The sequence below is a fragment of the Emys orbicularis genome, chromosome 10, assembly GCF_028017835.1.
Source record: "Emys orbicularis isolate rEmyOrb1 chromosome 10, rEmyOrb1.hap1, whole genome shotgun sequence".
In the NCBI taxonomy this organism is placed as follows: Eukaryota; Metazoa; Chordata; order Testudines; family Emydidae; genus Emys; species Emys orbicularis.
Window position 1 is genome coordinate 35,391,707 of NC_088692.1, and position 21,698 is coordinate 35,413,404.

At 57.9% G+C, this 21,698-nt stretch overlaps 2 protein-coding genes across 2 annotated transcripts in view; one reads left to right on the forward strand and one right to left on the reverse strand.

Annotated features, from left to right (window-relative positions):
* Positions 1-21,698, reverse strand: part of CORO7 (coronin 7) — a 171,092-nt gene that overhangs the window by 54,603 nt on the left and 94,791 nt on the right. The gene's annotated exons all lie outside the window — the stretch shown is intronic.
* Positions 9,807-11,822, forward strand: VASN (vasorin). Its single transcript, XM_065412761.1, has one exon. The coding sequence runs from the start codon at positions 9,807-9,809 to the stop codon at positions 11,820-11,822; it is 2,016 nt and encodes a 671-aa protein (XP_065268833.1).

Consider the following 21,698-nt stretch of genomic DNA (forward strand, 5'->3'; position numbering starts at 1 on the left):
CCAGCAAGTCTCTATGCTGCAGGCCCACAGGATGGGAGGTTGGGCTGGATTTAGTGCTCCGGCTGTGTTTGCTTGGGCCCATGGCAAAGCAAGCGTGCTGCCAGCATTAGCAGCTTAATGCCTCCCAGAGAAGCAGGGCTTTGTCTCCATCCCGTTTGGCTCCTCACTGGGCCCCCCTTTTCCTGTCTCCCCAGTTTATTAGGTGTAAGCCTGTCTGAGCAGTGCTAAGCCAGCAAGCTTTCTCTGGGATATGGTTAACCCCTCATGGTCTGGCATTTCCACTTAGTGAGCACTGTGTGATGGAGTGCCGCTGTGCCCAGGACCTCCGGCTGTCTAGTTCTCTCAGCCATGCCCCTGTGGGGGGTGGAGGGGAACGCAGGCTGGGCCCTGTTGCCTCACTAGCCCAGGGGCTCACCTCTAGCAGCGGCCCACAGCCAGCACCATGCACCCAGTCAGCTGTTCACTGCTAGAGCTGGGCTGGAGGGGAGACAGCTGAGGGGGAACAGGTGACCCCATTCAGGTCACCACGTAAAGGAGGGAGGGGCCCTGATGCCAGCCACTGGCTCAGCCTCTGCCAGGTTGCATTTGAAGGGCAGGGTGAGGCAGGGACTCATCACACGGAAGTGCAATTAGGAAGCTGTCCCTGCCTGGCCCTCAGGCTGTGGGCAGGCTCATGGCAGGGAGCTTCAGTCCACAATTAAGCATGGGTGGGGCAAAGCCACCTGGCAGCCTGGTCCTGACCTGGCAGTGTGGGGAAGAAATGCCCACACAATTAAAGGGACAGCAGTTTAGTCAGCAGCTTGGCTGCAGTGCCAGACACGTCAGTGAAACCTGACCCTGGCATTTCAAAACTGACTCCCACCCCAGTGCTGGCAGCACGCCTGCTCTGGTGCCCTGCCAGGCCCCATGTGCTTCCCAAGAGCACTTGACTGCCTGCAGCCCTCACTGGGCAAGAGTGTTGCTGGGAACACCAGTGGGCTGAACCAGTGCCCCTCAGAGCCAGGGCTACCCCCTGCCACTCTCATCCCCATCCCACTTCCCAGGGCTGGGCACAGCCCAGCTTCCCTGCAGAGAGCCATAGCCATGATGAGCTGCCCCCTCTCCTGGCAGCAGGACCAGGGGGTACATGCTGGGGGAGATCTCCCCACAGACCCTGGCTGTGTCAAGGGGCCCTGATGAGTCCCAAGGGCTCCTTGGTCTGGACTAGCACCCACAGCTGCTAGGTAGGAAAGTCCACAAGCCTTGTCCACCCTGGCCTCCCTGCTGCAGGTACAGCCCCGGTTCTCCGTTCTTGACCCCAGCTGCACTGCAGGTTTGTGGTCTGAGCTTCGCTTGGCTAGCTCAGCCACCCAGCGCTCTGCCCTTCTCTAGTGCCAGCTGCCCAGGGATCTCCAAGCACTTGACAAGCATTACTGCGCTGGGCAGCAAAGCAGCATTATCCCTGTTTTATAGCGGGGGAATGGAGGCCCCAAGAAGGCACAGGCGCTGGCAGGGCTCCTGATCCCTGCTGCTAGGCCGTCCCCACAGGCCAGGACCAAAGCAAGCAGTGTCCCAGCGAGAGCAGGCAGTGCCCTGGGTCAATGCTCTGCTGCCAGCTCAGAGGCGGGTTGCGCTGTGACACCCAGAGCTTTGCCCTGGGGTTGATACGTGCCTGGTCACTCATTATCCTGGGTTAAACACTGACCTACTGGTCAGTTCACTGGGGGGGGGTAGTGCCCCCCTCTGAGCATGATGCTCCCTGGCCAGGCGTCTCAGTGCAAGCTCATCCCCCTTGCTGCTGCCTGGGTGACAGGTTGCACCTCATGGTGCAGTGCCCAGCCTAGCTGCAGGCAGCTCTACGGCCCAGCTGTGCTGTGTGAGCAAGTGTCAGATGGCAGCAGAGCAGGACGGTCCTGTCCCTGCAGCCACAGCCCTTGCCTGGTGCTGAGGGTATAAGATTTCCTTTAATAGGAGCCATTCTTTGGGGGTGCTCCCTACCTCACAGTGGGGATCTAGGTGCTGGGGCTCAGTGTTCCCTCCTGCTTTCAGCTAAAGCTGGCCTGGGTGGAAGTGCTGGATTCCTCTTTGCTTCAAGTCCCCACATCTTGGGAACAGATGCCACCTGTGGCCACAACTGAGGGGTTTAAAATTCCAGCCCAGTGCCAGGCAAGCAGGAGGGAGCCTTTGCCCTGCACAGCAGGCTGCCTGCCCAGGGCCCAAAGCCTGCAGCTGTGAATGGGGCCAGTCACAGCCATGCCATGGGCCACACAGCCCTCAGCTGGCAGCCCCAGGATGGGAGAGCACTGCCTGCCAGGAGCTGCACCTGTGGGAAGTGCAGAGTACAGCTGGGGAAAAGGACATGGAGATTGGGGGGTGGGCAGTTTAGACAGCCTTTCCCACCCCTTACAGCCCCCCACCCTGTCCCTTTCTGCAGCGGCCACTCCACAGCACCTTCCACCCTGAGGCCCCTTGCTTTCATCCTGCCAATGCCTATCTACCCTGTACAGCAATCCTGCCTGTGGGCACTAAGGGCCTGCTCCTGCCCAGAACCCTGTACAAGCAAATCCCTAGTGCATGCCAGCAGAAAGGCAACTCTTTGAATGAGGCAGCAGGGACCATCTTTATCAGCTCTCAGTAACCCTCCCCCGCCAGAGCAGCGCCACTCGTGCTCTGCCAGTGGTTTGTCTCTGTGCCAAGGCCATGGACTCCCCCAGGATCTGAGACACAATGACCCTGGTGAGGCTGCAGGCTGAGCGTGCTCTGCTGCAGCTGACAGTGGCCACTTGTGTGTTGCTGGGTCAGGCCTGGAGCAGGTGCCTGGAGTAAGGAGAGGCTGTGAGCACAGCCTTGGGTCAGAGGAACCCTGCACTTTGGCTAGTGGGGAGTGTGGCTGGGGGGAGGCAGGGCTGGTCTAGGGCGGGGGGGTTGGGGTCAGTCCTGTGTCAGGCAGGCCCCCCACTGCTCTGTAACAGGCTGCTGGGGGAAGGCCAAGCGCTGACCTGCTGATTCCCCAGGGAGGAGGGGACACTAAGGCAGACCCACTCCTCTCTCCTGCTGCTGATAATGCAACAGGACCCTCCACTGCTAACTTGGCCTGGCAGTGCCTCCTTTGGCCACAGCTGGCTCCCATTACCCACAGCCTCCAGGCCACGGGAGGCCTCAGCAGGTAAAAGATCACAGGGCAGCAGGAGGGCAGACACGGGCCAGGGAGTGCCTGATGCTATCCCATGGGGCCTGGCTAAAGGAACAGCTCAGGCTTCCTAGCCTCCCTGGAGCTTTTCCTTCTAGTTGCCTCCTTTCCTTATCTCTGTGATGCAGGGGGGAGCTTGATCACCCCCTCTCTGGGCAGTGGGGCCACTGTGTCTGGCTAGCAGCAGTGCTTTCCCTGCAACCTGCCTCTTCCTCTCCATGGTCTGGCCTTGCCATAAGCAGCTCTGGCCCTGGCCTGGTGCCCTGTAGCCCTCTGCTAGCCCCTCCTAGGCTCTTTGGGCTGTCGGGGCTGCAAACCACAGCCCCCCCCGCCCCCAGCCCAGCTGCACATTCCACAATTTATTACCTGTCTGGCCCATGCCAGCTCTGCTGATATTTACAAAGATCTCCCCCTCCCCCCAATTGGTAATTACTCCTCTTATTAAAAGGACTGACAGACAGACTGAGAACCAAGCAGCCCCTGTGATCCCAGTGGCCCTTTGTGCTTTGGTGCATGCTGGCTCCCTGGGGGCCTGTACCCGCCCTCCAGGCTGCTGGCTCCCTCCAGGCCATGCCCTGGGTGAGGATGGCTAAACAGGCATCTCGGTGTTCCTTCCCTCCCATGGGCTCCCCGCAGGGACCAGCTGGCATGGGGTCTGATTGCTCCGAAGTGTCCCCTGCAAAACCCAACCATGTGCTTGGAGCCTGTCACCATTCCTCCACCAGTTTCCACTTCCTCCCTGCAGGCTGTAGGTAGAATGGAACATCTGCCTGAGGGGCAGGGCATGGGAAGGTGTGCTCAAGGGGTGGGGTGCAGTGTCACACACACAGACACACAGGGCAAGAGGGGACCATGGCTGCCCTTACCAAGGGTAGGATACCAGGCAGACCAATCACAGCAACCAGTTACAAAGACTCCCCCTCCCCCCCAGCTCGGATCCCTCTGAGAAGAATCTGAATTTGCAGGCCGGCCGGGAAGGATCCCCAGAGGGTCTGGAAGCGCAGTTCCTGCAGAGGCTGCTTGTGTTCTTGCAAATAAATCTGATTGTAATAATAACTGAGTGATGACAGCTTGGCAAATGCCTCCAGCCTTCCTGTGGCGTTCACCTTGGAGCCACGGGCCAGGGTCCTAACCCCCAGCTGACAGGAGCTGAGAGAAATAACCTGAGCTCCATGGGGCAGAGGGACTGGGGAGGTGCCAGCTGCCTAGTAGTGTGGGTGCTACTGGAGTGTAAATAGCAGGTAATGGCAGAGACCTCGCAGCATTCTCAGCCACGCCATCAGCCTCTCTAAACACTCTGGCGCGAGCCTCCGTCTCTAGTTAGCGTTTAGCTTGCCCCAAGTCGCTGCAATGTTCCTTGCTCCTCTGTCTAGTGCCACCCACTGGGCAAACACAAGAGATGTGCCAATGAGCTGCTTTCCCCCCACTCCAGCTTGGCAATCTGCTGCTGTTACCACAGAGACAGTCTGAGCTTCAGGTGCCCACTTCCTGCCCCTGCAGACAGCTGAGCCAGGTGCTGGGAAGCCATGTTGGGGGTGGGATGCAGGATATGGAAAGGGAGCTCCAATGCAACCCAGCTGAGATGCTGCCAGGCAGTAGTGGGAGAGCAGCATAGGTCAGCTGCTGTAACATGCAGCTCCTTACAGAGCTGGTGCCCAGGGTAATGGGCAGGGCTCAGCCCATTCTCCAGGGGGGTGAGAAGAGCTCCTTCCAGGATTTGTACGGTTAAAGCCAGCAGAGACTCCGTGCTCCATCTTAAACAAGGCCCAGGGATGTTCCCTGCATTCCCAACTGCCTCAGGATGCTCCCACCCCGAGCAATGACTTAAGGCATGGCTGGATTTCAGAACTGCCTTGCCAGGACTCTGGATGGAAGGAATCCAGCAGTGAATGGTGCCTCCAACAGTTGTTCTAAGTGCTGGGCTGAAAACGGCGCCAAGAGGTGTGGGGGGCGAGTGGTGAGGTCAAGTCATGAGGTCTTGCTGGCCCCTGCCCAGCATGAGCATGAAGCAAGAGGGAGCGCTGGGGCACTTGGGAGGGGACGGCCACAGGGCTCTTGGGGAGCCGTGGGCAGGACTCTCTGGGCAATGCACTGCAAGAGGCTTTTGACAGTTATTTTGCACCCCAGTGGGGGAAGTAGAGGAAGGGGGTGAATGAACAGGGTGAGATCAGCCAAAGCCCCCTGGCACTCACAGCGGTTAGTGGGGGTGCCAGTGCATTGCTTGCTGGAGAGTGCCCCGCTGTGTTCTCTCCCTATAACAACATCCAAGGCACCCAGGCAGAGGAATTGCAGCCAGGGGCTGAGCGGGATGGCGAGGCACGGAGGAGTTCGGTGCTGTCAGCCGACTGCCACTTCACCGTAGTCGGGTCACAAGGCGAGAGTACAGTGGTTTCTCATCACAGTCCGGAGGGGGAACACAGTTCAGGCCGTCATCACATGGCCCCTGGCTCCAGAGTCACTGGCAGAGCTGTGTGGGTGGGGCACTGGACAGTGGCTGTCTGCATGATGCCTGACCTTAGCTGGGGTAGTCTCTTTAGAAGCAATACATTCGCCTAGGGGACAAGTAGGCACTAGTTTGAGCGTGGGCATGGCACAGCTGTTGTGGCGAGTGCCCTCCCGACTGCAATGCAGAGCTTTGGCTGGAGAGAGCCAAGCTTGAAGGTACTGGCACAGAGCGTAAAGAATGCTTGGCTCCTCTGTGGCTAAATGTGGGTGCATTGCACACACACAGCGATGGCACCTGGTGGAGTGTTTCCGGCAGGAAGAGCTCTGGGCATCCCCTAATATGATGCCATTCTGTGGGCCCAGAAATAATTCTGGAAACAGTAAAAAAAATTCTCAGAAATGCCCCAGTGTGTTGAGGGGTTGGATCCTGCAACCACCACTTCCCCTGTAACATCTCTAACAGTGCTTCTGCTGCCCCCGGCTCCACAGCAGCCAGCCCAGTCGCTAGGACAGAGGCTATGTCAAGGGCTGTGGTGCTCCCCACATCTCTGCTGGACATCTGACAGCAGCTTCCCCCAGTTTGGGGCAGATCCGGGAGCACTGACCAGAGCAATGGAGCTCTGGCTGCACATGGGCTGGGGGGAGGGGGAAATGGGTCAGCTGGGCTCTCCAGGCCGTCCCAAGCGCTTGGGCTCCTGCATGGGCAGTTGTGTGACCAGCTCCGCTCTGGCGTCAGAGAGTGGGGAAGAAAAGGTGAGCGTTCAGAAAGCAGCTGCTGGGGCGCCCAGGGACAGCCAGCAGGTGATTAAAGAGCTTTCAGGAGCAATGAGGCAGGGGAAGCAGCTCCCTTCCTGAGTGCAGACTGTGCCCTGCTCATGGGAGGTGGCTGCCATGCCCAGCGGTAGTGCTCGGGGCTGCTCTCCTCTGGGGTGATCTCTTGGCTGAAGCGGGAAGGGCGCTGCCCGTTGATCAGAGACAGGGCTGCTCTTTGGGTGAGTTGCCCTCCAGCAGCCAGGGGTGGGATGAGGGGCAGCTCCTGGCCCCCCAGTCCCATCTCAGAGGATCCAGGGGACTAGATGGTCTGTGGTGACTCCTGCTGATATGCAAAGGGCTGGAATTTCCTCCCCACAACTCATGCATGTAGGCAGGGACCTTGGGGGCTTCCCCCTTCCCCTGGGGACTGGGCTGGGTGTATCTGTCAGAGTCAAGATGGCATGACCCACACATTGAATTTCAGACCGCTGCGGAGGTGGTGGCCCTTGGCCCTTCCAGTGCTTGTCCATGCTAGTGCCAGGCTGTGCCCAGCATAGCATCCAAGGGACGGGCAGCGCCTTTGTTGGCTATTCTAAGGGGATCTGTTTGCAGGGTGAAGGCAGCAGACTCCAGGCGATGGCAGCAAAGGGGAAAGCAGGAGGCCATGAAGCCAGGGGCAAGTGCTCTAGAGCTTCTTTCCCCCACTGGCATGTTCCAGCAGTGACCAGAGCTGGTGTGCCAAGGGGCCAGCAATGGCTGGCACTTGTGGGCATTGCCCATCGGGAGGATTTGACATGTGCCAGGCTGGGAGGTGAAGCCCAGAGCTCTAGTCGCTCTACAGCCTAGAGCAGGGCCCTCACTGTGGTCCCCAGTGCCCGGAGCTCGGCCTGCTGCACAGAGCCCCAGGCAGCCAGGGAAGAGAGCGCTGGAGGATGTGAGTCACTGGGATGAAATGTTCCCTCTCCCACAGCCGCCCTGCAAGGGAGCCCAAGCTTTGAGTAACACTGAGATGGTCCAGCCAAGTACCACCAGGAGCCAGGTCCTGTCTGAGCCATGGGGGGATGGATGACAGTGCTAGGAAGCTGCCAAAACCAGGGGTGTGCCGTTAGCAGCAAGAGGGAGCTGAGGAGAGGCTGGTGCCAGGGATTGGAAGGGAGCAGGGCCAGGGACTGTGACTATTCAGGTGACGGGCCCAGAGAGTACGGGAGGAAAAGGATGAGGAGCAGTGATCCTTCCCCGCCCCGGACAATGTCGCTGCAGTGTGGAATGGAAATATACCCTAGGTTCTTTCAGGCAGGGACACTAAGGCAGCCAGCGGGTCAGACTGCACGGGCCGAGCGCCCGCTCCGTGGGTGAGGCTCGTGTTGGCTGCTGGTGAGGAGAACAGTACCGTGTGCGCATGGCATCAGGCAGGACTCTCCCCCGCTGATCTCGCACGGGGGCTGTGGTGAGACACACATGGGCAGGAGAGACTGTCCTGCCTTGTCTTCACTGGCGCTTTGCAAATCAACTCCCCAGGCCTGAGTATGGACAGCCAAGAAATCCACCCCACTGTACTGAGCCAGCGACCCAGCTCCCACTGCGCCGCCCCCACGGACTGCCTGGGAAGCCCCTTGGGATGCACGGACATTGCACATTGGGGGATGCCGAGGCAGGGCAGCTGGGCAGGAGGACGGAAGGGGGCCTGTCAGCCCTCTCAGCTGTGCAGGGTTCAAAGGTCACAGTCTCAGAAGCCCCAGGGATGGATGGGGGGCTGGTCGCGCATGCTAGCACATGGCAGGCACACTCCAGCACAGGCTGGCCAGACCCTCCGCAGCTCCGCACTGCAGGCTGCCAGGGGAGCTGCCTCGTCCTGCCGAGGTCTCCAAGGGGCGGAGCGAGGATCTGTCCCCAGCCAGCCAGCACTGTGCCAGGCGGCTGGTTTCAAACACTGTGCGCTGGGAGCATGTCACCCGTGGCCCAGCCTTGAGAGCGCAATGCTGGATCTCTGCATGCAAGCCGGGGAGGGAAGGGACATTAGATGGCGGGTGCTGGCGACCAGAGCAAGCAGGCAAGAATAGTCCAGAGAGTGGGGTCGCTAAGGGAATCCAGGAACCAGGAAGGGATGAGCAATAGCTCAGGAAAAGCGATGCAGCACGGCAGGGGTCCCGGTATGGGGCCTGTGGTCAGACATGCAAAGCCCCTGCTCAGCCAGGAGCTGCAGATGGCACTGAATGGCTCCCACGCTCCCTGCTGTGCCGGGCCTGCGCACCATGGGGACCCTTTGATCCTGCAAGGCTGCGCGACGCTTCACCTGCAGTGGGCTTGCCACAGGGACCCCTGGCAGGGCGGTTTCCCGGCCATGGACCACTGAGCCCGCAAGAGAAAGGAGGGGGATGGTCTAAGTGTCTGGGCACCCTCCGCCTGGCAGAAGTCTCGGCAGTACTGACGGCCCAGTCTAGATGTAGCTGCAGCAGTGCGTGATCCCCTGCTGACAGCGGGCTGGCTCTCTCTGCCCTGAGCGCAGAGGCGAGGAACTGGTAAACCAGCTGGAATCGCAGGAATCCGGCCTCGTCTGACAGCCAGTAAACGCAGCAGCTCGAGGCATGGAAACCAGAGGAAGTTGCTGTAAGAAGAGAGCCTGGGTCCCTATAGGGAATGGCTCTCTAGCTGCCCCTCTTCCTCACACCTGTATACCCCCATCCTTCTCCAAGTCGGGCTTCATCAGAATCATCCTCGCTGGGCTAAAGGAAAGGAGGGTGCAGGGAGGAAGGGGAGCCCAGCATCGCCCCCTTAACACTGCAGAGCCAGCGGCCCTGGAGGCTGCCCAGCTCATCCTGGCTTCACCAGCGTCAGTCCAAGACAGGTCACTTATCAGAAACGGGAAATCCAGCCAAAGCCTTTCTGCGTGAGCCCTTTGCAGTAACTGACCTGCGGGGTGGAAATCCAGCGTGTCATGCTGGCTGTGGCAGGAGAGGTTGCTGCAGGAGCATTTCCTCCTTCAGGCTGGGTTCCCCAGCAGAATCTGCTCCCCCAGCAGTGCTCAAGCTGCTGCCCATGGGGCACCAGAATGATGCCACAAGGACCCCGACGTTTGAGGGTGTTTGGGTCCATGAATGGGGGGGGAGGGAGTTTGAAATCCAGATCTAAGTTCTGTGGCTTTACTCTCTAAGCCCATCACCTTCCCCAGTTCAGCGATATGACTCGCCCCCTCCCAAGATTTCTCAGGGGTTTGCTATCACATGACACACTATCTGCAGACGTGACGCTGTAAGCAGCTCTCTGCCCCACCTTGCCCACCCTAGGCCCTGCCCAATTAACCCCTTGGGGTATGGAGACTGGCTGTAACCTTACAGACATATCAGAAGAAATGCAATGGGGTCAGACACTTGATTCCCAACCCCCAATGTCATCTGGCAGGTAATATTTCTCTGGTTTTCCCCTCTACAGAGAGTCCAGCATGGACCACCTGATCCTGTGGACACTGCTGCTTCTGTCCCCCGCAGCCCGGGTTCAGGGCTGTCCCTCAGGCTGCCAATGCACCCAGCCACAAGTTGTGTTCTGTGCGGCCCGGAGAAGCCACGTTGTCCCAAGTGGCCTGCCACCGGACACGGCCTACCTGTACGCCTTTGAGAACGGCATCACCTCGCTTCACGACGACAGCTTCCGGGGCCTCCCAGCGCTGCAGCAGCTGGACCTCTCCCAGAACAAGATTTCCAGCCTCCAGAGGAATGTCTTCCAGCCCCTCACCAACCTTGTCAACTTGGATCTGTCATCCAACCAGCTGCGCGAGATCACCAACGAAACCTTCCACGGGCTGCGCCTGCTGGAGCGCCTCTACCTGGACCGGAACCGAATCCAGCGCATCCACCCGGCTGCCTTGGACACACTGGAGAACCTGCTGGAGCTGAAGCTCCAGAACAATCAGCTGCGTTCGGTTCCTCCACTGAACCTTCCCAAGCTCCTGCTGCTGGACATAAGCCACAACGGCATTGCCATCATTGAAGCTGGGGCCTTTCACACAGTGAACATAGAGTCTCTCAAGATCGCAGGGTTGGGGCTGAGCAGCTTGGATGAGGAGCTTTTTCAGAACTTGAACAACCTCCACGAGCTGGACGTCTCGGACAACTCGCTGGGCAGAGTCCCAGAGGTGCTCCGGCGGCTCCGGGGCCTCACCAGGCTCAGCCTGTCTGGGAACACCCAAATCGCTCAGCTGCAGGCGGAGGATTTCGGGGAGCTGCCCAACCTCCAAGAGCTGGACATCAGCAACCTCAACCTCAACACCATCCCCCAGGACTTCTTCAGCGTCTTCCCCAGGCTCCGGGCCATCACCGCAGCCGAGAATCCATTCAACTGCCTCTGCCAGCTGAGCTGGTTTGGGCGCTGGCTACACACCAGCCATGTCACGCTCAGGAGGTCCGAGGAGACAAGGTGCCACTTCCCTCCCAAGAACGCTGCTAAGCTCCTCCAGCACCTGGAATACGCAGACTTCGGCTGTCCTGCCACCCCAACCCCCACCCCCACCCTGAGAACCACCTCCCGGCAGCCGGACGTGCTCCTCACCAGCAGCGGGCACTCTGCGCTGGAACCCAGCCTTGCTGCTCCCACTCATGAGCCCGCCCCCCGGCAGGACAGCTCTACTCGCATGCCACACACGGCTGCGCAGGGGCCGACTAGCCCCGAGATGCAGATCTGCCCTCCCCGGACATGCTTAAACGGGGGCACCTGCCAGCTAGACGCGCACAACCACCTGGAGTGCCAGTGCCCCAACGGCTTCTCGGGCTTGTACTGCGAGGCCGAGATCCAGAGAACAACCCTGCCCCCTATCACCCAGGCGCCCACGCAGAGCAAGCAAATCAGCATTAAGCAGGTCAGCAGCACCTCACTGACGGTGGACTTAAAAAACTATCAACAGGCCAAAGATCAGCTGAAGGGCATCCGCCTGACCTACCGCAACCTGTCCGGGCCCGACAAGCGGCCAGTCACGCTCAGCCTGCCGACGTCGCTCTCCGAATACACGGTACGCGCGCTGAGACCGAACTCCACCTACCGCCTCTGCACTGGGCCGCTGGGGGAGAAGCCCTCAGAAGGGGAGTTCTGCATCGAGGCCCACACTGCTGTGCAGGGGACTCACCAGCAGCACCTACCTGTCACCCAGAGCAAAGACAGCAACCTGACGCTCATGATCGTGCCAGCGCTGGCTGCTGTGCTGCTGCTGGTGATTGCTGTGACAGCAGTCACGTACTATCTCCGGCACCGACGGGCTAAGGCACATGCCGATGCCAGGGTGGACTCCAGCCCCCTGGAGCTGGAAGGGGTGAAAACGTGTCTGGAAAACAGAGACTTAGCGACCCACAGTCAAAAGCTGCCAGAGAACGTGGCGGTGCTGAATGGCTTAGAATGCGACGTCCCCCTGATGCACCAACGCTACCCCAGTAACAACAACAGCCCAGCGGTCAAGCCGTCCTATTTCTAGAGCACAAGAGAGACCATGAGAGAGTCGCCATTCACAAATTCCAGAGCCTGGATGGATGGGATACGGGCTGACCGTTGTTAGTACCCAGGGTACGTTCCGCATGGGACAAAGGACATTGAGGGTTAACTTAAATTAAGACGAAACCCCACATAATGTGCAATTTTCCTAGAGGCTTATACACTTAGGAAGTAGACACTGTAATTTATCTGCTCAGCACATGACTAAGTGCCTGCATTTCCCTGGCTGCCCTGCTATGTGTGTAGAGAGAAGGTTTTTAGCCACTGCTACAGAGAAAGATGTGTGACTTAGTTAAGAGGCCTCAGTGTGCTGGTAACAAAAGCTCCTTTAGCTAAGTGCTGCCCAGGATAACAGACTCCTCCGTAGTTCTACCTGAAAAGCAATAAAGGAAGGAAAAAAACCCAACACACACAGCCAGAGGTGCAGGGACTCTCGGACTTACTCCCCCAGTGCGTTGAAGGAAAAAACCACCCGGGAATTAAAGCTTTAAGAACTTTTAGAGAATATTTATACATGGTTATTTCCCATTTCTTCTGGGAAAGCTCTTTTCTAACACAGATCTGTGTCCTTTTGTTTTGTAAAATAGATGAAGGAGGATGCTTTTTGTACAAAAATAAAATCTTTTGTACAGCGTTAGCTGCGTCCGGCTTGTGAGGGATGCTAAGGACGTAGGCACAGACCGACAAATCAGCGTCTCCCTACACCACCGAGAAGTGGAAACGCCGAGTTACCACTCCAGCTTTGAGGAGCAGTCCAGTGTCCTTGGGAGGAATTACAGTTTCCCATCCGCCCATGGGAGATGATTTGCAGGAGTCCGGTTATCGTGGGGAGAGCAGTGGTGATGGCTGGGTGGGGCGTGCATTGAGTTTTCACTATTGTGCAAAAAATTGGTTCTCACAGTGTAATTAGGAGGAAAAAATTAAGCTCTTGGAGAACTCCAGCTGTCAGGATTCTTTATCCCTTTTCTTTAATTCCTCGAGCCCCAGCCCCACAGGAGCTACAGTGAGTCTCTGATTTTAACAGACCGCTGCAGCTTTCCGTTTATGTTCAAATTGGGTGCACCAATTTAATGCTGGCAAAAAGCACCGGCCAGCACGCCCTGGACACGGGAACCCTCTCTATCTCCGGGGCGGGGAGAGCACTCACCGGGCCACTGCAGCTTCCCCAGCGTGGGGAGGGATAGCTCAGTGGTTTGAGTATTGGCCTGCTAAACCCAGGATTGTGAGTTCAATCCTTAAGGGGGCCATTTAGGGAACTGGAGTAAAAATCTGTCTGGGGATTGGTCCTGTTGGACTAGATGACCTCCTGAGGTCCCTTCCAACCCTGATATTCTATGATTCTATGAGAGTCTGCCCACATAAGGGACCCCCTCTCTGGCTGAGTGGGGGCTCCGTCTGCAGGGCCAGCCACTGCTTGGCAGTTTGTCTGCCCCAAGAGACGCCACTGCTCGCACCAACTGTGCGGGTGGCTTCCCTGATGTGGATCCTGAGGCAGAATTGTGACCAAACTTAGCTGCCACCGGGCAGTGGCTCTGCACAGCCAGCAGATGGGAAGGGCGGTAGGTCCCTCGTGAGCTGGAGGGAACATGGACAGGTCAGCTAGTGGCGAAAGGCCCTCTAACATAAGGCAGCCTGCCCTTTCTGTAGCATCTGTAACAAGACCATCATTTCCATTAGCAGATCTGGTGGCAGATCTGCACCATCTAGGGTGGGAGCATGGTCCAAGGGTCAGGGCACCAAGTGGAGAATCAAGATGCCTGGGTTCTGTTCCCAGCTCTGCCACTTCCCCACTGTGCAGCTTTGGGTGAGTAGCTCTGCATCAGTTTCCCATTCAATGATGCTCACCGAGGTTGGTAAAATGCTTTGAGATTACGGTGGGGGAGTGTGGCATACCGAGCAGTTAGTTATGTGTATTGAAGCAGAGTCTAGGAGCCCCAGTTATGGACCAGGCCCCCCACTGTGCTAGGCGCTGTACAAACACAGAACACAAAGTTCCTGCCTCAAAATGCTGACAAGAGATGGAGACAGGCAAGATCTGTGCAGGATGGAGTACGGAGCTTGGTCCTGGCCAGTACATGAGTCAGACGATGCTCTGACAAGATTTCTTTCTGTTAAAAAGACCAAAAGCCTCATCTAAATCTTCTCTGTGGGAGGGTGGGGAGTGAGGGTTAATGGGGGAGCTGTCACTGGCTGCTCAGGCCTGTTTCCGCAGGCCGGCCTGATAAGGTGAATTCCTTTCCCTGGATGAACCTCGCGCCCGAAGTGTCGGGAGGAGAGTCCTGGTGCAATGCAAACAAACGAGCTCGAGCACCAGACGCTTCGCTAGGCTCTGAGCCAAAATTAGCAGGATTTTGGTATCGCTAGTTGCTGTTCTCCCAGGCTCCTCCCTCCTCTCTTAACACCAGATGACAGTCAGTCGTTAGCGGGGTTTATTAGCTTATGAAACAGGAACAGTTTTCACTGCTAGATGCGGGAGGGAAGCCCTGGGAAATCCAGCTGGCTGCCCCACTGTGCCCAAGCCTTTCCTGCCCCCAGGGCACCAATGGTCATTTCATCTTTTTGAGGAGTCCAGCAAATTCCCTCCCCTCAAGTCACGGGAGTGGCCATTTCTGCAGTGGTTGGCTCTGCCTAGCTCAAGGCTTATCTGGGGGGAGGCTGGGACATGGAGGTTTGTGCAGCCCAGTGGATCAACGAGTCAGCTGGAGACTGAGCGGCTCTCCCCACTGGCGTTTCAGCAGCCCCCTGTGCAAGAGAAACACACAGAACAACTCCCACCGAGGGCCGGCTCTGGTGGCTCCTGGAGTGACCACTGTAAAGGTGGCTCAAGGCACTGCTGGGCGTGGGGTCACGTCTGCGCTACTGATTCCCACTGGCTTTGGCACCATTCCACGGTATCGCGCTAGGCCCCTGGGGCGTAGGGGGTTGTGTGTGCTTCCTCAGTGCAGGCAAGGCCTCCGGGGTTCCCAGGTTAACAGCCCATTATTAAGCCCCATGAGGCTGGGGTGGGGTGGGGCAGCTCCCTTTTCTCTTGGGCTGACCCACAGCATGTCTGCAGACATCCATATGTCAGTTAGCCTGGGAAAGGTCTTTGGAGCTGTGGAGGACAGAAACTTCTTTTAAAGGTGACTTGCAAAGGAAATACACTGGCTGTAGGTCTCTCTTGGCTTCGGTTCTGGATTGAGGAGGGCAACTGTGCGTTTGGGTTTGTTTTGTGTCTTTAACCTTTGGACTAGCAGGAACATCAGATCTGAGCTTCCTGTTTTGGTGGAGGACTCAGATGTGGATTGGGTCTTTTCTCAGCCCTTCGCTGCATTGACCCTAATGAGATATTTCCTTCCCCCCCAGGTTGAATAGATGTTGACAAGAAAACAACCAGAGTTTTAAACAACCTGAATAAAACTCACTGCGCTTCCAGGCATCAGGTTTTATTTCCTTAGTATCTCAGATACCAATAAGTTACCAGTTCCCCAGTCAGCCACAGACCTTCCAGGGTAGGCAGAACATACATTTCTAATGTGAAAAACATAAATCCAACCCCCTTTCGACACTGAAGGCCTGTACGGTACTCCTGTGCTGCTCAGCTTTGAATGAGACCTGACATTCATTGGAAACACTCAGGGAACTCCTAGCAGTCAGAGCAGGTGAACTACACACTCGCCCTCTGTGGGGATGGTGGAGGTGCCAGGAACTGGTCCTGCTAGCTTAGTTCTTCTCTGCCCACATCCAGAGAGAGCTGCTGCAGCAAAGGGTTTTGCTGAGATCAGAGAGTGAAGAATACATCCCTCCCCAGCCGCCCCCCTTCCAACAGCAGGGTGCAGACCACAAGCCGGTCAGTCACCAGGCAAAGAATGGTGAGTTCTCCATCCCAGCAGCGAGGCTGCAGGTTCCACCTGGCTGATTAGCAGTCAATGAACAAAGCTCCTCAGAGCTAAGGGAGGGCTGGGCTGCCAGCCCAGTGCTGAGCCCCAACCCCACAGGAGCGTGACACACAGCATTACAGCTCTGGGAACGGCAGTGCAAAAGACCCTGGCCCTTATGCCCAGGAAATGCAGGGCAGGCTGCTGCCAAGGCGCTCCAGGGAGGAGACCACTCCCTGCTCGCTGCGAAAACAGCAACCCCATGCTCGGTGTGTAACACATCAGCATGCAGGCTCCCACCGGGCTGCCAGACATCACCCAGCACTGAAATGCAGCCACCTCTGGGGGGCAGAAAGCAGCAGCGGCTAAAACATAGCAGCATTACCCAACAGCTTGGGCCTGAAAGTGAAGAAGAAACCACCATATCCCATGGAATGGCAAGAAAACAGACCATAACCACCAGAGTGGAATTTGGCCAAGCCTGCTCGGAACCGATATCACCTCCGCAGGCAGAGTCCTCCTGGCACCGTGCTAGGACACTGGGTTAGGGCAGGCGTAGGGGAGAGACAGCCACCTACGGAATCAGCAACACCACTTCCTGCAGCGCAGGGGGTCAGATGGGCGCTCAGCCTCAGGGGGTACGGCTGCAGGTGGAACTATCATGCAGGGTAAAGCTGAAGCGCAGGGATAGGATCAGCCTGGAGGAGCCCCTGAAAATGGCTTTTCCAGCCATGCACGCCAGCCCGCTGCAGGGTTCCTCTCTCTCCAGCCTCCGTCCGATCCCACCATTGTCCAACCACCCCGAAACTGGCAGCGATGGGACGTGTCCTGCCTACAAGCCAAGCCAGGCGTTCAGCAGAGATCTCGTGCTCTGCTCCACCTTTGCGGGCACATCAGAGGGCAGAGGGGACAGTTCAGCCACAGGACAAAGAGCTAGCACCATCAGGGTCCCCTGCCCAGCCCGGCAGGCACCAGGGGCTGGGTCGCTGTACTCAAACCGGCCCATCGTGCCCCAGCCCAGGGGATGAATGAAAGACAAGCTGCCCCGCAGCGCATGCTGTACTGGGTACACGGGGGCAGGGGGCAGTTTCCCTGGCGCTGTATGTGCCTGCAGGAGGGTTGGCTGGCTTTAGGCAGCCCCAGCGTGTTTACATGGAGATTTGGGAGTGCGAGAATTTAGAAATCATTTGGTTTCACTTTTCCTTAGCCAAATTCCATCAATATTTACACAGCTGCCTCTCATTTCTTCACCCACCACCCTTGCCTCCCCCTCCATAGCCCCCCTCTCCCCCCAGCCGCTCGCTGACGGGCCGCCTGGCTCTGATTAACGGAGCGTTACAGAACTCGGATTACGCATGGAGCAGAGTGTGGCCTGGCCTGCAGCCCCTGGCCCAGCTCCCCTCCAAAGTGCAGGGGCAGGCAGGGCTCTCGGAGATCAGAGAGCTGAGATGGTCAGGCCCCGCGGCACTGCTTTTCCCCGGCTCCCTTTCCCTTTCCATTGCAGCAGCCTGAGTTTCCCAGTGCGGGGCCTCTGCCGAGCAGGTGTTGCCAACCAGACAAGTTTGGCTGTGAGAGAACAGCAGAGGTTTGAGTCAGGCCCGGTGCAAGCAGCCACCGAGCGCCTGCATCCCCAGAGCTGGGCCAATACCCCACCCTTGCCAACCTGCGCTGCTGCTATTTCAATCCTGGGCCTGCCCCCCTAGTTCTGCCCAGACCCCTCGCTCCTGGCCCCCCAGCCTGGCTATTTCTGTCCTCGACCATGCAGACAAAAGCTTTCCTGCCTGCCAAGTGTGGTAGTGCGGACACACAATAATGCCGCCTGGAGAAGCGAGCGCCCTGTGCCAAGCCCTGGCCCCTGAGCGGCTCGGTTCTGCTGGGTGAGCTGCGGGCGTGGGGGGCTGGCACAGCCTGGCTGGGTGTGGCTGCCGGAGGCATGAGACAGTCCCAGGGAGCGTCCGGGAGAGCCTGGGATCCGGTCAGTGCAGTTAGCTCCTTGGCTCGCTGGGCTGGAGGCTTTCCCTTCTGAGGTGCTAACGTACCAGGAATCTGTACTTGGCAGAGCGCTAACCGCGGCACCGATGATCCAGCCTGAGCGTGCAAAGCTCACCCCACGCAGCAGGGGTCAGGTCTAACGATCTCCTTGACACTACTGACATGGACCCCGCTGTGAGCACAGCACTGAGCGCCAGCCAACGTCCCACTGCCCTGCCTCCTGCCGGATGGAGCTGCAGCCTATGGGCCGCCCCACGGAGAGCAAGGGGCCAGGGTGGCAGACCTGGGCCCTCAGCCAAGGCGAGGCTGTGCCATTATAAACACACAGCTCAAAGGCCACTTCTCCCCGCTGCTCAGACGGCTGTTCCCTGTCCCTCCTGCACACTGCCTACGCCCCTTCTTCCAGAGCTGAGGTGGGAGGCTCCCCGTATTCTCCCGAGTTCTCCAAGTGTCGCCATTCACCCCCAGGAGAACTCGCTGTGGGCCAGGATACTGATGCACCATGCTGGGGTGCTGGGCGGCTCAATGAGATCGCTGCTGGGCAGCGTCACAGGACTGTTAAGGACCTAGCCGCACACGTGTACACAGGAGACCGCAGATCTCGGTGCAGCCTGCATGTGTCTCACAGAGCACAACACATTCACTTGGCCTGCGCTCGCTTGACATCTCCTGTGGGCCAGCACTATCCAGCTTAGCAGCCTTGAATATAAGTGAGCACACACCCACACGTGCACATACCTCGCACGCACATGCACACACTTCACACTCACACACACCCAGCAGTTTCTGACTCGTTCCCTTTTCGGGCTGGAGTTTGCAGGCCTGTCTCTGCCCAGTGCGCAGCTTCATCTGGAACATCTGAGCAGACACAGGTCAGCCGCTCTGCTTGCCAGGAGAGCGACTCAGCCGCTCATCTCCTCAGACAGAGGTTTGTTGGCTCCTAGCAGCTGCGGGACTGACAGGGTTACCCCATTTGAAAGGGGGACTGTGACCTGGAAATCAGGTTCCCCAAGGAGCAGCGGGGGGCTCTGGAGCAGGCCAGTTAGTGAGCATGTGGAGCAATTCTCTCGCACACCTGACCATGGTGCAGGGCTGGGTCACCTTTCCGGTCACCTGCCTCAGCTCCTGGAGCACTGACGCCAGCAGGAGAACAGTGCCTAGGGGAGGGCTAAGGGATACTGCCTCAGTCCCTGCACCTGCCTTTGGAGCATTTAACACCAAATCTCCACATTCCCTTCACACACTGCCTCTTATCGCATGGCTAGACAGCACCTAGCACAATGGGGCCCTGCTCAGTGCTGGGGCCGCCAGGCCCCGCGGTAATCTATCATAAATAATATCTACTGTTGCTACGTCCCTCGCCACCATCACTGGAGCAGCTGGGTGCCTCACAGTCTTTTCTGTATTCATCCCTGAGGAGCAGGGCAGGGCTATTGGACAGATGGGACAAAGTGACTTGACCAAGGTCCCACAGGGTGTCTGTGGCAGAGCTGGGACCTGGCTACAGATCTCCTGAATCTCAGAGGCTAGCACCCTAACCACTGGCCATCCCTACTCCCTTACAGGGAGCTAGAGAGGTTATACTCCCTGTCTATGGAATCGTGGTCTGGGGCTGGTAATGAGAAATGGAGCCTTTGCCCCTCATTAGCCAGTGTGAACATGACTCAGACTGGTACAGTCCCGGAGCTATCACTTCAGTTCAATGGGGCCCAGGCGAGTTCGGATGCTGATCTCAAGCCAGTTCTTCGTGGTCAAGCGGGCACATCATAAAAAACAGCCTCGTCCACTGGAACTAGCCGGCCCCTTTGTTGGCAGGGGAAGCCAAGGACTGGGGTGGGCAAGGGGTGAGGTGGAGATTGCAAGACCGTAGCTATTACATGGATAGAGTTTGGCTGCCTTCATCCTCTCTCCCAGGAGCGCTAACCACATGCCTAACAACCAGCTGGATTTTAGCTCCCTCACACGGGTCGTAAGTTTAACTCCCTCACCCAGCCCCAAAGCTCAGCCTCAAATCCGTGTCTGAGCAGAGCTGAAGTTGGCCCAGGGCAGAGGAGCCAGAAGGACTCCTGGAGTTCTACTGTGAGGCTGCAGCTTGGCAAGGGCTGATGCCTGCAGACGGCCTGGTGCGAGAAGTCGCCCTGCGCCCGGAGGATTCTGGCCCGAGCAGCAGATCATCCAGCAGAGGCGCGTCTGGACCGAGCTAGATTTTTCGGAGTCACTCCTCAGGTGGACTTCCTGGAGGGCTGCTTTCTATTAGAGGAGGGGCCGTCTCTCTGGGAGCTGGCACTCAGATCTCTGCGGCCAGGCGTGAGGGACGCCCTCTCCCTTTCAAAGGGCCCATTGTAGTCCCCTCCCAGCAGATTTTTTAAATTAACATCCCAAATTCCTCTGAAAATTGCTGCTGACTAAATATTTTTGCGGGGAGCTTTGTATATTTTCCATCCCCACAATGAAGAAATGAAAAATCCTTTCTCAAGTCCAAGCTTTCTGTTAACCAGTGGAGGGTGGGTGGACGGCTAGAAGGGGGCGGCCAGCCCACCAGGACGAACTGGCTGCAATATTAACTGTTGCTTTGCAGCGTTCTCGGCCACCCTCACCCCCTCCAAACCCTATGGGCAGCCGTCCAGGCACTGGCTCCTGACCTGCTGGGTTAATAGACTTGTACAGAGAAGCAGCTGATCGCAGCCAGACTGCGCTCGCTGGATCTTCCAACGCGAGGCAACAAATGAGGCATTATATGGCTTTGCACCGTAGTTGTCGGGAGATGTGTGCAGAACAGCAGCGCGACACCCGCTCCCATACGCACGAGGGGGGAAAGCGAGAGCCCTGTGCTGTATTTCCTGGTCCGCTTGGGAAAGAAAGGGCGGAGGTGGCAGGCCTGGCCTAGGTCAGGTGAAATGCCTCGTCATGGAACCTCGCTTGTCAGTTGGCCAGGCAACACAGCCCCTCAGACAGCAGGTCAGCACAGAGCGAGGAGGCTCAGCTCCTCAACCCGATTCTCCAGAGAGGGTCCAGCTCATCTGCCAGGGCTGTCAGCACAAGGGGCACCGGATGCTGCCTACTGCATGGCCTAACAGGTACGTCAACTGGTTGTATCGAACATATAGACGGAGACAGCTGCTGGCAGCCCTGACAACACCTTAGAAAACCAGCTGGGTAGGCAGCCCAGCACGCTGGGAGGTAAGAAAGGGATCTAGATGGTTCATGCAGGTTAAATGCAGCCACTTCTAGGGTGGATCGCAGCAACTATGGAACAGCACACAGCAACACTCCACTTCATCTCCTGCCACAGACTGCTGTGTCTAACGGAAATGGCAGGGGTACATTAGGTAGCAAGCATGTCACTCAGAGTTAGAATTCAGCAGGACACTGGCATTAAAGACCCCGGCCAAGATTTTACCTGAGATCCCCCAGAAGGGCGTGATTTTCACAGCACAGGTCCTGGGAGGAGAGGGAGGGCTTCAGGCTGTCAGGCCATGACTGGACTGTCACCCTTCACCACTGGATCAGGGCCAGGCATGGCGCAGCAGGCCAATCCGTTGACTGGAGGCAGAGGAGACCTGAGCTGCTGGCAAACAATACTGCAAAGAGTCGAGAGGATGCAGTGCCGGCCACAGGAAGCCCAGCTGGGCTGCACAACAGCCCGAGGTGTGGCCAGGTAAGGGCAGCTTACAGGGCCCCAGATGCACAGACAGCTTCACCAGGAAGTGATCCCATGTGAGTCTGGTGCTGGTGAAAGCTGCTGGGTCCACAGCCCTGGAGACCAAAGTCCTCCTACTTCCATAGCGATCAAGGCCAGAAGGGACCATTAGATCCTCCTGCCTATCACAGCCCAAATGCCCCTGCGCTGAGCCCCACTTCACTTACACCAAAGCATTGCCGTGCTTAGGGTCTGACCTGGGAGCCCCAGGCAGAGAACAGGAGGCTGTGCGGTGGCAGGAGATCCTCTACCACCGCCACAGATCACTGTGCCCGTAATCTGCAGACACTCAGCCCACAGGGCCCCTGGA